Consider the following 13352-nt stretch of genomic DNA (forward strand, 5'->3'; position numbering starts at 1 on the left):
TATATATATTGCAAAATGTGCTTAAAAAAAAAAAAAACCTGGGGGTTAAGGGTTGGAAAGTTTCAAATAGCCTGGGGGTAAAAGGGTTAAGGATTATTAGTAAAACACTCAATTGAATTATTCTATTCTTAATTCAGTTCCTTAACTTTTTGTGCATTTCCAAGCTTATGGGACCAATTCTCTGTTACTATTTCACGGAGTGACACAGGTTGAGCCCAGAAAAGGGATTTTGACGAAGGAAAAATTTATTTCTGGGCGAGGGACCTGTGTCACCCAGTGAACCCACTCCCCCTTTTTTCCTCACCCTAGGCTGGCCCAAGGTTGGGGTGCTAGTAGGAATGATGGGAGAAGCATGGGTAGTGGTAGTGGTGGTGGTGGTGGGGGGGGGGGCAGTAGCTGTAGAGAACGGCACCTCGTAGTAACGGGGGATGTTGAGGAAGGAGAAGACTAATTGGTAAGGGACCTCTGGTAGTGGTTTCAACATGCCCCAGTTATTTTACCGACACCCTATAAGGGTGAGTGAGCTGGGTATATTCCTGGCATTCCATGCAATTTTTTCTCTGGTATATTTAGCAGTATTTATATCTTGGAAATGGTGCTATAAGGAGCACCTGTGTCGCCCAGAAATAGATTTTTCCTTCGTCAAAATCCCTTTATTCTTCACACCATGTACTGTATTATTGTTCAAATAGGTGAGGTACTGTTTGAAATTCCCCATCCTCTTGTAAATGTTCACTGTTCCCAAGTATACTCAAATTATTTCCAGTGGAAAAAATAAGTACACTATCTTAGCATTGTAAGGGTCTGAATAATATAGCAAAAATTGTTCCCCTTTATTAATTTTAGTTTGCTCAATAGTGAAAACAATTTCCCTTCTATGAGTAGTATTAGCTAAGCATGCTCTGTCCTATTGTCTTACATTGTGCATAGTTCTTTTCATAGAGCTTATTGCTGGTAAAGCTTGCATGGCACTTACACTTAATTACTAGGTAGCAGTAGAAATGTCTTAATGGAGAGAATCAAAGGTTTCTTTAGCATCATTATTTACTTTGTTCATAAATCTACGCACTTCATCATTCTCGACATCACAGAATGATTATGTTCACGAGAAACTTTAATTGCGCCACTTTTGCCATATGATGCAAACTTATTGCAGTTCCAGTATATTTTGGTATCATCTTGTTTGACTTTCATGAATAAGAAACCATCAATTTTTAGAATAGGCATGCCTTTTCTACTTAAAATGTATTCAGCCATCTTTGAAAGGCTAAAATATGCTGAGGAAATAAAGGATAATTAACCAATCTCTACAATAAGAAATTTGAAGCCTCTAATCTTGAAACTTGAAATTTTCTGAGAAAATTTCAAACAACTTTTTTCACTATTGACCGTTTTCAAACATGAAAAAATAGGGAATTTTATAGGCTAAAATCTTTTTGAAAAAAAACATAAAACTTCCATATGAAATATTGCCACCATTGTAAGTGATTCCTATACTTTGATGAAATAGAACATATCAAACAAAGAAAAAGTGATATGACACTTTCCCATGTACTACATTTACAATATAAGATTATTTTTCTAATTGTTTTTAAATGAAAGAAATTCATCAAGAAATAAAAAAAAGAAAAAAAAACAGGAGTTTGAAGTAACCCCAAAATAACACTGTTTCAGTGGTGCCGAGTCACATCTCTTAAGATATTTAGTGAAAACTGACCTGGTACATTATTGAGCTGCTGGAAAAACTCTTTCCAAAGAAATATATAGACAAAACTTACAGGCAATACTGTAGCTGCATTCCTAATCTCACGTACCTTCATGATTTAGCCTTTGATTAGGTATGGGTCTAATTTTTTGTGAACTGTGAACAAATTTTTGACTAGGAATGACATTGCATTTTTGGTCAAAGGGTGATTAGGGATCCTTATCCCCCCAAAGAATTAAGACACTACCTTTAATACGTGTAGTTTTATCAATGATGGGGCCAAGACTGAAAATCAAATTGAAATATAAGACAAGATGAGGCAACTGATGAGTCTTTGCATTATAGAAGGCTTAAGGACCAAATGAGAACCAGAATTACTAGCCTTTTTCTGGATCAGAGACAACAATTTATCAATTCTATCCACCACGAAGTTGTAGAACTAAGGGGTATAAACAGTCTAGGGAGTAGCTGCTTCCTCAGATTTGGAAGAATAAGAAGCTTCTTTACTTATCCTAATCAACTTATCAGGATATTTATCTGCAATATGTTTACATAAGGTTCAAAAATAATATAATTCCTCATTTTCAAGGTCTGCCTTGGATTCTTTTCCCTCTTTGCCTCCCTGTACAACCTTTGTCTCCCTGTACAGCAACTTGGACCAAAGGAAAAATCAGCTGACTTTCTGGTTTGTTTACAATTGGATACAGGGGCTGTTGCGTATGCATGCAGAGGACTCATTTAGGAAGAGTATGTAGTTGTACATGAATTTACCCTGCTAGAGTTAATCTGTGATGAGCTAGTGGCCAAGCTTGCAAGTAAACATAGCCCACTGTCATCTGAATCATGAACCATTAATATTCAAGGGAATTATATGATATGCCATACCATCCACATTTATAATACCTGTACAAGATTTTTTAGTTGCACTTACTATACTTTAGTAAGTGGAGGGATATTAGAATTCAGACTACCAACTTGGTCTTCTGCCAGACATTCTAGTTGTCTAATGTAGTGACTAAGATTGCAGCAATGCAAGGATTGAGTAACAGAAGGGTCTAAAGTAACTGAAGAATTCAATGCTCTGTGAAATTCATTTTTATCTGTACTGCACAATGAACATTTAGTACCTTTTCTAAAAGAAGCACTATTAACACTAGATTCGACTTGAGAAGTTAGGTATGTTTGACAACCCAAAGGGTGGGATCAGAATTAACACTTTTAAGAGATGATTCACTGGACATTAAGGAAGCTAGCAATGCCAATAGCATTTGAAGCTCGTCACTATCGAAAATTGGCTGATTATATGAATTAACTAAAGGTGGTGGCATGTCATTATCATCATCATCCTCCTAAGTATAATCAACAAGCCTGTCATTACCTGGATTTCCCCTGAACTAAAAGCAAGTTTCATTTTACACCATGATCTTTTAACCTAATCGGCAACCATTGAAATATACTTTTCCATGAGAGAGCCTGTGAGGAAAACACACTCCTCACAGCTATTATTTAAATCACACCACAGTATTGAAACTGAACGGAGCTCTGGGCTTCTTACCACTTACTGCTAGAATGTCCCATTCCTTTACTAGCCGCATGTTTATTGAAAGGAAAAAAATATGGAATTTTTTATGATTTTTTTAAATTTCGAAGGTAAATATCAGTCAACCCAAGCTTCTAGAGGAGAAGCAATATGAACATCAGGTGAGTATAAGAATAAATTATTATTATTAAAATTCAGTTTTTTATACAAATAGTTATATTGTAACTAAAACTATTTTTCAATAACTGTACTATAGAAAAACTTTCCCTTATGTAAATTGTACATTTAATTTTTATTGAATGGCAATAGTAAAGCTCCAGATACCTAAGTTTACCTTTGACTTTCAGTTCTTCTATCAGTATATCTAATGAAATGAGAGCAAAGCTGTCACAGGCCAGACCAACAACTGTAAGTATTATTGATTAGTTTACCATTTTCAAGCCATCCATGCAATTTATAATCCTCTCTCTTAAAGGAAAATGCTAAGACCTTTCTTTCATATTATTTTGTCAAAAAAGGCAAACAAAAGAAAATATTCCTTGAAATGGTAGTCATGGATTGGCTTTGTAATTTAATTTTTTCATTGAACAACTCTAAAGAAATTATTTTTACACAGAATTAATCCAAATAAAAAAAAAATAATATGAAAGTCTGCCATGATAAGGATAATGAACCAGTTATACTAAAATTAAACAACACTAAATATTAGATATACAGTACATGATAATATATTCAATCTTTTTTTTTAATTGGGTAAGAAGTTAAACTTCACGTTACAATACAGTAATGATTCATTATAGAAATTCACTACCTGAATTTTTGGGCTCAAGACGCTACCGCAAGCTTTATCCTTGGATAATCCGAGATGGCCGAAGGCACAGGATAGTATTCCTTAGGAGTCCATAGGGCAATGGAATTCCATGGAAAATGCCAAGGATAAGTTTGGGACCGAGGCCACTCTGTCCCAAATTAGGGGGTTAACGGGTCCCCTAGGGTAACTGCTTCCGGCAACCAGCCGCGCTAAGATACACGCAGCATGCTGGAATTTTGAAGGATGCAAAGGGACAGCATGATTACCAATAGAACAGTATCAAGGTACTGATCTGATAGTGTAAACAGGCCATCTGTTTGCAGTGTAGGGCTATCAGTATTCATATGATAGCTAGTGGAAGGGGGTGCAAGTAGTCTTGACGCCTCCGGGGGGTTCCGGCAAACCTCCGGCACGCCGGAGGCCGCTCCAGCAGAGTTTCTGGCATTAGAACAGACAATATATAAGTCAAGAGTAATACCAGGGTGGCGCCGCCGGCACGCCGGCAGGAGCGGCGGCTCCGGCAGTCGGAGGATGCTGGATTGGTGACAGGGACAAGGATGGTTATAGCGGAACCAGGTTGCCGGCAGTGGATGTTGGCACTCCGGTGGCCGACCGGCAGGCGGACGGCGAAGCTATGAGGAAGGAGGAGAGCCATCGGCAGGAAGCCGGCGGCAGTCGGCAGGAAGCCGGCGGCAGTCGGCAGGAAGCCGGCGGCAGTCGGCAGTCCCCCGGCACACGGGGGGCTGGCGGCCATGAGGGTAAGGGGAGAGTCACCAGGGTAGGAGGTGGGTATCGCCGACAGTGGAGGCGGCAAGGGACCGGCACCCAGATAGTGAAAGAGACAGGGGGAGGGATGTAAGAAGTCCAGTCATGGACTCCCAGACATCCCCCCCTGAGAGGGTGTACCCATGATAGAGGCTGGCTCTATCACCCAGAAGCAGGGGTCTCAGAGGACCGGGAGCTAGGGTAGCCCAAGGGAGGGCTAGGGGACACCCAAAGAGGGGGAGACCTCTACACACAGAACACATCCAGTGGCTAACCCCATAGGACACTATGAAGGGTATATGTACCAGAGCGGACTGCACATAGAAGCTCAAGGTAGCCCTATCACTCCACCCTAAGGAGGAGTTGTAGGACAGAGGACAGATGGGTATAGACTAACCTAAGTGTAGGCTAGGCTATACAAGAGATAGGTGGGGAGGGGAGAAGAGAAGAGTCTTCCATGGAAGGGGTTCTGTACCAGAGCGGCCACTAGGGAAAGGGAGGACACTCCCTAACCTAAGATAAGGCAGCCTGGCTGAAACGGTGCATGGGTACAGTTTCAGCAGGGAACAGAATAACCTTTCCAAAACCTAACCTAGAGCAGGGCTAAGGGCCCTGAACTAGGAAGGATAGAAGACATATCGCTATCGCAGGACAGTCATAGACTAGTCCTAGCCATAGAGGAAGGGCTACCCGTTCCTCACTCTCAGACGCAACCCTAAGGGGGGTTCATTCCCTTAAGGGGGACTGAGAGGCGATAATATACTCCGTTAGGCGCTTGATCCCTTTACTTAGTAAGGGAATCAAGGCTAAACAGAGGGAATGCCAAGGGCAGGGGGATGAAGGAAGCATATAGGGGTCCTACAAGTAGGTTAGGTTAGGAAGGGACACTAACTAACCTATCCCCTATATGGTCCCTTAAGGCGAAAAACACTTGCATCACAGTCGAAAGTATTGTAAAATAATGCCACTATCTTCATAACTTAGCCTAGGATCACTAATAAAATCATGCATGAACACTGATATATAGGCACTCTGGCCTGGGGGCTATAGTAGCCGACTGGTATGAGGTCAATCGATGACCGATAAAAAGCGTCAAAACACGATATAAAAGTTCCTAGCTATGAAGACTAAATAAACTAATGTTATCGATTAGTAAATGAGGCCGGAAGCGTTGTTGTGGCTAACTAAAAAAGGCATGCATAACAACAACAACGCCATAAAATGGCAGATCCGGTAGAGGCACAGCTCTGCCACAAAACAACAAATATCTCGGAAAGTAATATTTACTTTACGGTCAGAGCTTAACTAAACAATACTGGAACCTTGTACTCAACTTTCCAGAAGAAGGCGAGGCCGAAGGTAGCGACATAATGGAGATGCAAAGCGATAAGTAAAGCACAGGGAAAATCCGTCTAAGTAGGGCGAGCTACTGAACAAAGGATGAAGACGGACGTGACGTCATTAAAGCAATGGCGCCCGTTTGTTTACGTCTCGAGTACCAAAAGTAGCCACGAATGAGATTAGCTATGGAACGGCTCCCAGCTATTCTCCGACTTTACACACCGAAGCATTATCTCTGTTCGGGGTGTAGATAGCTATGTGGCGCGTTAATACATGCGTCCCCTGTTGATATACGATGTCTTAAAGGGAAACCTTTAGGATACTCGCTCCAGAAGTTAGAATTCTGTGATAACCTGTGGTTAAATTCTCTGGGAATATCTTAGTAGTTATTTACCCAAGGAAGCTACCAAAAAGGAACCTTCCATCAGGACGCCATGGCTATCTCACCCAAAAATAGATTTTTCGCTTCGCTCAAAATCCGTTTTTTTTTTTAATAACAAATGTTTAATAAATCATAGAAATTCACTTCTAAAATAATTTTAAAAAGGATAAATTTTTAATTGCTAACTACTATTGCATTTCAATTCATTTATGCTTCATTGAAAGTGGGCAGTTGTATGTACGTTAATTAAAACAGAAAGATCTTATGCATCACAGGACAAGGTTCCCTTTGGTGTATAAAAACCTCTGCATCTCACGACCATATTTATTGTAGCATAAATTATCAGAGTGTCTGCTGTCAATCTTGGGGGGAAAGAAAAGATAGTACCTTGATATGAGGCAATGGCTTAAAGTTAAGGCAATAGCTGTATATTAATAGTACACTAGTACTAGTTAACATGCCTGGATGATAATTGGATTTACAATGATTTGCCCTAATGATGTTAGATAATTAATACCCATTTATTTTGGTCAAAACTTGCCATACTTTCACCTTACTTGACACCCCAATTTTTCAATACTGTAATTTACATTTGCATAAAGAGAGAACATTTTTTATTTTGCTAAGTGATTAATAATATTAATATTTTTGGGCTCAGGCCATGTCGTTCTGATGGAAGGTTCCTTTAAGTAGCTTCCTAGGGTATATTTGACTAGTGATATTCCCAGAGAATTTACCTTTAGGTCTCCAGAATTCTAACTCCTGGCGCGAATATCCTTAAAATTTCTCTCAAGGATATCGCATAATATCAGGGGACGTATATCTTGATACGACACATAGCAATCTTCACCCCGAATAGCGTTTTCGCTTCGAAGGGTAAAGTGGCAAAAGTAGAAGGGGAACCATTATCAAGGTACCCTTCCTCCATTACTACCTTGAGTACCTAGATGGCGCCATCGTCGCCACCATGTTTATTCCTTTAAGCGTAGCGCTATTAGCTCGGTGATTTTCCTGTTCGCTCTCATGTTCACGCTTACCTCATTAGATTTATCATGCAATCTCCAGCCTCTTCTGCCTCTGGAAAGTTGAGTATTTAGCTCTTGTCTCACAGTGAAATTAGGTTAAATTAAATGGAAGAGCTGTTGCCTGAACCGGAGGCGTCATGGGCGCTGTCGTTCGTAACGCATGAGTTATTTAGTTAGCCAGAACGACTTTCGCGGTATAAATAGCATGAATAACTATAGCTATTCAGTCTTCATTGCTAGGAGTTAATTATATTATGCCGATTGTATTTGTAATAGTTTTGGTGATTTAGGTAACCGAACCTTGCTTACGCTAGGCTTCCTAGCCTAGGCGTTTTAGTTTACTTTCATGCATGATATAATAGACATTCCTAATGTTATTAAATTTAAATGAAGCTATTTAGGCAATCGATACATGTAAGATACATTAATTGCATATAAATTTTCCTCTTCTGAGATAGTATACGAGAGTGTTTCGGTGATTAAGGTAGTCGATTCTCGCCTGCCACTAGGCTACTAGCCTAGTGGCTTTAGTATACTTTCATACATGTTCCCTGGTTACCCTCGTGTATTGTTTTATCAATTCAGGCGGAGATAGATATCTCCTAGAATTATTATATAAACCGATACTCGTCTCCAGTGGAGATTTAAGGGTAATCCCTCCTTCCCTCTGAGTGTAGCCTTAGGCTACAACCCTAGTTGGTCGTGCCTCGAGTTGTCATTCAGGCAGGACTAGGCTAGGGTTTTCTGTCCCTTCCCTTAGCCGCAGATAGCAGGTTTTGGGTTTCGGTCAGAACCTCAGAGTATATAGTCTTATGCCGGCAGCTGGCCAGCAGGGTGAATACTCATTCCCCTGTCGGACTACGCTGCCGGCATAGGAGGCTAGACCTCCCTAGACCGCACCTGAAGGGGTTATATGATATTGCCACCTTCTCCCTGCAGTCTAGTAGACTAGTCCTGTGCTCGCAGACCCTAGGCTGAAGAATAGACATTCTTCTGCTGCCTAGTATGGTGCCAGCACTGGAACTCTGTTTCTCTCTTGTTAAGAGGAGGCGGTAAGATTGTTGCCGGCCCCTTAATTGTATTGGCAGATCCTAGGCTGGAGAATAGATAATTCTCCTCCCGCCTAGGATGGCGCCGATACCGAAACAGTTTCTTAAAGGCGTGGATGGACTGGTAACCCTGTCGGCTCCTTCCACACCTCATACAAGACCCTTCCCCCCCCCCTCTGTCCTTTAGTGATGGCCTAGGCATTGCAACCCTTTGGCCATTGTCCTACACTCTCACCGCTTGCTGGCAGGTTGTGGGGACGGTCATAGCTTCTGCTTGTAGTAGCTTAGTCGCTCACCTTTCCCTTATGGATGCAAGGCTCCGGGAAAGCTGTGCCGGCTGGGCCAGCTGCTGGCAGGAGATCCCTTTACTGTAGAGTGTTCTTCAGTGCTCTCTTGGACTGCCATTCACAGACCTGTGGCCGGCAGAGACCGGCAATGGTTTGTGGGTGGGTGGAAGCCTGAATGATATATTCTCCCCTTCCATTTGAACCCTCATTCTGGAGGAAGGTAGTAAGACTGAGCTCTTACATCACCCTTCACTCCTTGCTTTCTCTCTCTCTATCGGCTAGTGCCGCCGGGTACTAACCAAGCCGGCAGGGTTAATGCTGCCGGCCACTACCCTAGCTGGCAAGGCGCCGGCTGGACTAGTGCGCCGGCTGGACTAGTGCGCCGGCACAACTGACTTGGCCGGAGGGTGCCGGCCGGGTTGATGCTGCCAGCCACTACCCTGACCGGCAAGACGCCGGCTGGACTAGTGTGCCGGCAGTCGGCGAGCTGTCGGCCACCACCCCAGCCAGCGACTGGGCCCCAGGTGCTAGCCTTGTCGGCAACATGCCAGCTAGAACTACAGTATATGACTATACAGTGGCCAGTATATTTGCAGTATAGATCCTACTGCAAACAGAAAACTATAGTATAAAGTATATATTAGTTAATTTTCCAACATACCCTGTGTAACCATGCACAGTCTATTATTGAGACCATACTAAATAAGGAAAGGAAGACTTCTTTCCATACACTGATAGATGATCAGTTACAAATGACCCCCACTATTAAACCTTTGGGAAATCAGTCTTAAGTTACACTTATCTATCCTTACAGGGTAGAACTCTTCCATTGGGCTTCCTGAATAAGATAACCCTAGGCTTTAATTTTGAGGGAGGTCACAGCAATTGTTTGAACAGGAAACACATGTATGTGTCTTTCCTAATTCTTTTCTAGCTTGTCCATCCTAAGCTATATGCAATAAAAATGCAAAAATATTAATAATAATATTTATATAGTTTATCAGGTGAGATGAACTACCATATACTCATTTAGTTTTCCTCTCTTTACAGGAGAACCACCCTAAATGTGCGCGAGTCTTCTGCAATGTTAGGAGTAGGGACTTCTGCGGCCATGAGGAGTGCAGGGCGCACTCTCTCTGTTCCATCACCAAGAGAACTCTCAAGTATTGGGACTCCCAGGTATGTAATGTATGCAAAGCCTTGGTTACTGAGGCCTCTAATGACCCAAGACAACGGAGTCAAGGGACGCAGCACGGAGTAAGCTGCGCAGATGGGTTCGTGGCTTTCAGAAGAATGCCACGGGGCCTTACCTTCCGAATGAACGGATGCGGGCCTATCTGTCCCCTAAGGCAACTGCGGATGCCGTCATACCACAGCCTCAGCCTGAGATCCCTTGCGTCCAGATTTCCGTGGATACGGATGCTTCGGACGCGATGAAGGACATCCATCTAAATGAGAGGATGTCAGAGGTGTCGTAAGACACTGAGAAGGACCTTCTTGCGGAAGGTCAAGGAGAGGAGTCTACCTTGGCTCCAGAGACTGAAGAGGATGACGTTGAATCGGAGTCCGTTTCGTCGGTTCTAGCCCCAGAACCAGTGCCCTCTACGTCTTCTGCTCCTCCATCTGACGAAATGGGAAAAGCCCTGGCTAGTCTCATGACGATGATGGAGAGTCTTCGTAAGCAAAACTAAGAAAGGGAAGCTGCATTGAGGAAAGAGATACACCATCTTGCAGCGTCCCGTGGGTCTCGCAAGAGACTCAATGTGAAGGATCTTCCTTCAGGTTCTGAAGTAAACCCTTGGAGGCATGCAGAGTACATGCCAATTACAAACGGGAAGACCTGTGTCCAAGGAGGAGACAGAGCCGAAAGAGGTCATAGTTCTTGACCATGGGAAAGCTCAAACTTTGATGGCTAGTATGGCTAGCAGTCTGAAAGACAAGGGCTTCACTAATTCTAAAGTGCCAGCCCTGAGTAAGAAACACCCTTGCTCCAGCTAAACTGGCCTTTCCCTTTGCGGAAAAAGGGTTCAAGGCAGTTATGAAGGCAGTAGAAGCTGGGAAACCTTGCCTTACACTTGAGGAGTGTAGACCTTTATCCCTAGCACTGCCTACGGACGACAAAGACTGGAAGGAAATACATCTTACCTTCTCAGTTGGGAAGTTGGAGGCGGATATTGCTGGACGCCAGTTCAGTGAAAACCTCCCTAAGTTGTCTGACTTTCTCTTGCGTAGGGATCAAGAGACAAAGGAAAGGCTTGCCGCATCTCTGTCCCTCCAAATTACTTTGGAGACAATGGCAAGTGATAATAGATCCCCAGACATGTTCATGGTCGTGGCCAAATCACATTTGGCAACGCTGGTTAAGGACCTATATGGCTTTGTTAGGGCCAGAAGAGCATGTAGGGAGTTCGTGTTTGCTTCGGCTGCGGTGAAGCACGAACCCAGGAAGCTGATATCTTCCAATATCTGGGGAAAGGACTTCTTCCCGAGTGAAGTGGTCAAGGAAGTAGTTGACAAGGCTGCCACGGAGAACAGGAATCTTCTCCAAAAGTGGAGCATGTCGGGCAAGAGGAAGTCTTCCCCGGATGAGGGTCCCCAACCGAAGAGAAAGACAAAGAGACCAAGGTTGCCCTCTCGCCCTGTCAGACAACAACAGCAACTTCCAATGACGGCGGTGCCCCACATGGTGGCACAACCCCAACCCACCTACCAGATGGTACCCCAGCAGATGGTGACCCAGTCACCAGCCTTTATTCCCGCCTATGAGAGGCAGACCACTACCTTTCGCCCTAAAGGTAGAGGGTCAAATAAAGGCTCCTCTAGACGCCCCTCAAGAAGAAGAGGGGGTAGGGGAGGGCGCGGTCAAGGAGACAAGTCCTCCGGACAACCGAAGCAATAAGATGCTTCCGGTAGGAGGAAGACCTCAAACATTTCGGGATCGCTGGATCCTCGATCCCTGGGCCCACAGCCTAATCAAGAACGGACTAGGTTGGAGCTGGAGGACAGCTCCACCATCATTTCCTCAATTCTTCCAACACTCCACCCCCGTCCTGGAAGAATATACCCGAGAACTCTTGAGCAAACGGGTGATAAGGAGGGCAAAGTCCATCAAATTCCAAGGAAGGTTGTTTTGTGTTCCCAAGAAGGACTCAGACAAACTCAGAGTCATTCTGGACTTGTCGCCACTCAACAAGTTCATAGAAAACTACAAGTTCAGGATGTTAACCCTTCAACACATAAGGACCCTGCTGCCAAAACGGGCGTACACAGTCTCCCTAGACATCGCAGATGCCTATTGGCATATTCCAATCAATCGCCCACTCTCCTCCTACCTAGGATTCAGGCTACAGAAGAAGAAATATGTCTTCAGAGCCATGCCCTTCGGACTAAACATAGCCCCAAGGATCTTTACAAAGCTTGCAGATGCAATCGTTCAACAACTACGCCTAGAAGGTGTCCAGGTGGTAGCTTACCTGGACGATTGGCTGGTGTGGGCAGCATCCGAGACGGAATGCATGCAAGCATCCAAGAAAGTTATCCAGTTCCTGGAACATCTGGGATTCAAGATCAACGTCAAAAAGTCTCGACTACCTACAGCTCAGGAGTTTCAATGGGTTGGAATACATTGGAACTTACAGTCACACCATCTCTCCATTCCACCAAAGAAGAGGAGAGAGATAGCGTGATCTGTCAAGAGATTACTGATATCCGACAGGATATCAAGACGCCAACAGGAGAGAGTGCTGGGCTCTCTTCAGTTTGCATCAGTGATAGACCCGGTGCTAAGAGCACAGTTAAAGGATGCATCAGGAGTCTGGAGAAGATACGCATCAAACGCTCGAAGAGATCTAAGAAGACCGATACCGACTCGACTATGATCACTTCTCAAGCCATGGTCGAAGGCCAAGAACCTGAAGAGGTCTGTGCCTTTGCAACTACCTTTACCTTCAGTCATCATCCACATGGACGCATCAAAGGAAGGATGGGGAGGTCACTCTCACCAACGGAAAGTCCAAGGGACTTGGTCCTCTGTATTCAAGACCTTCCACATCAACATTTTGGAAGCCATGGCAGTCTTTCTCATGCTGAAGAAATTGTCCCCTCGCCAGTCAGTCCACATAAGACTGATTCTGGACAGCGAGGTGATAGTGAGATGTTTGAAGCGTCAAGGTTTGAGATCACCCCAAATCAACCAAGTGATGTTGGCCATCTTCCACTTGGCAGAAAAGAAGAGATGGCACTTATCAGCAGTTCACCTTCAAGGGTTCCGCAATGTGATGGCGGACACTCTATCCAGGCTCACGCCGATAGAGTCAGAATGGTCCCTAGACACAGGATCATTCTCCTTCATCTTACGTCAAGTCCCAGAACTGCAGATCGACCTCTTCGCGATGAGTGACAAGAAGAAGCTACCTCGTTATGTGGCCCCATACGAGGACCCTCTAGC

At 43.8% G+C, this 13352-nt stretch overlaps 2 protein-coding genes across 2 annotated transcripts in view; one reads left to right on the forward strand and one right to left on the reverse strand.

Annotated features, from left to right (window-relative positions):
- Positions 1-13352, reverse strand: part of LOC137656205 (BTB/POZ domain-containing protein 1-like) — a 406727-nt gene that overhangs the window by 85596 nt on the left and 307779 nt on the right. The window lies entirely within an intron of this gene.
- The window catches only part of LOC137645972 (protein MTO1 homolog, mitochondrial-like), an 88839-nt gene that overhangs the window by 62902 nt on the left and 12585 nt on the right, over positions 1-13352 (forward strand). Inside the window, exon 8 of the mRNA XM_068379054.1 lies at positions 3593-3653. Within this exon, the coding sequence (XP_068235155.1) occupies positions 3593-3653 (61 nt within the window). The remainder of the gene's footprint in view (positions 1-3592; positions 3654-13352) is intronic.

Source organism: Palaemon carinicauda, chromosome 1 (assembly GCF_036898095.1).
Source record: "Palaemon carinicauda isolate YSFRI2023 chromosome 1, ASM3689809v2, whole genome shotgun sequence".
NCBI lineage: Eukaryota > Metazoa > Arthropoda > Malacostraca > Decapoda > Palaemonidae > Palaemon > Palaemon carinicauda.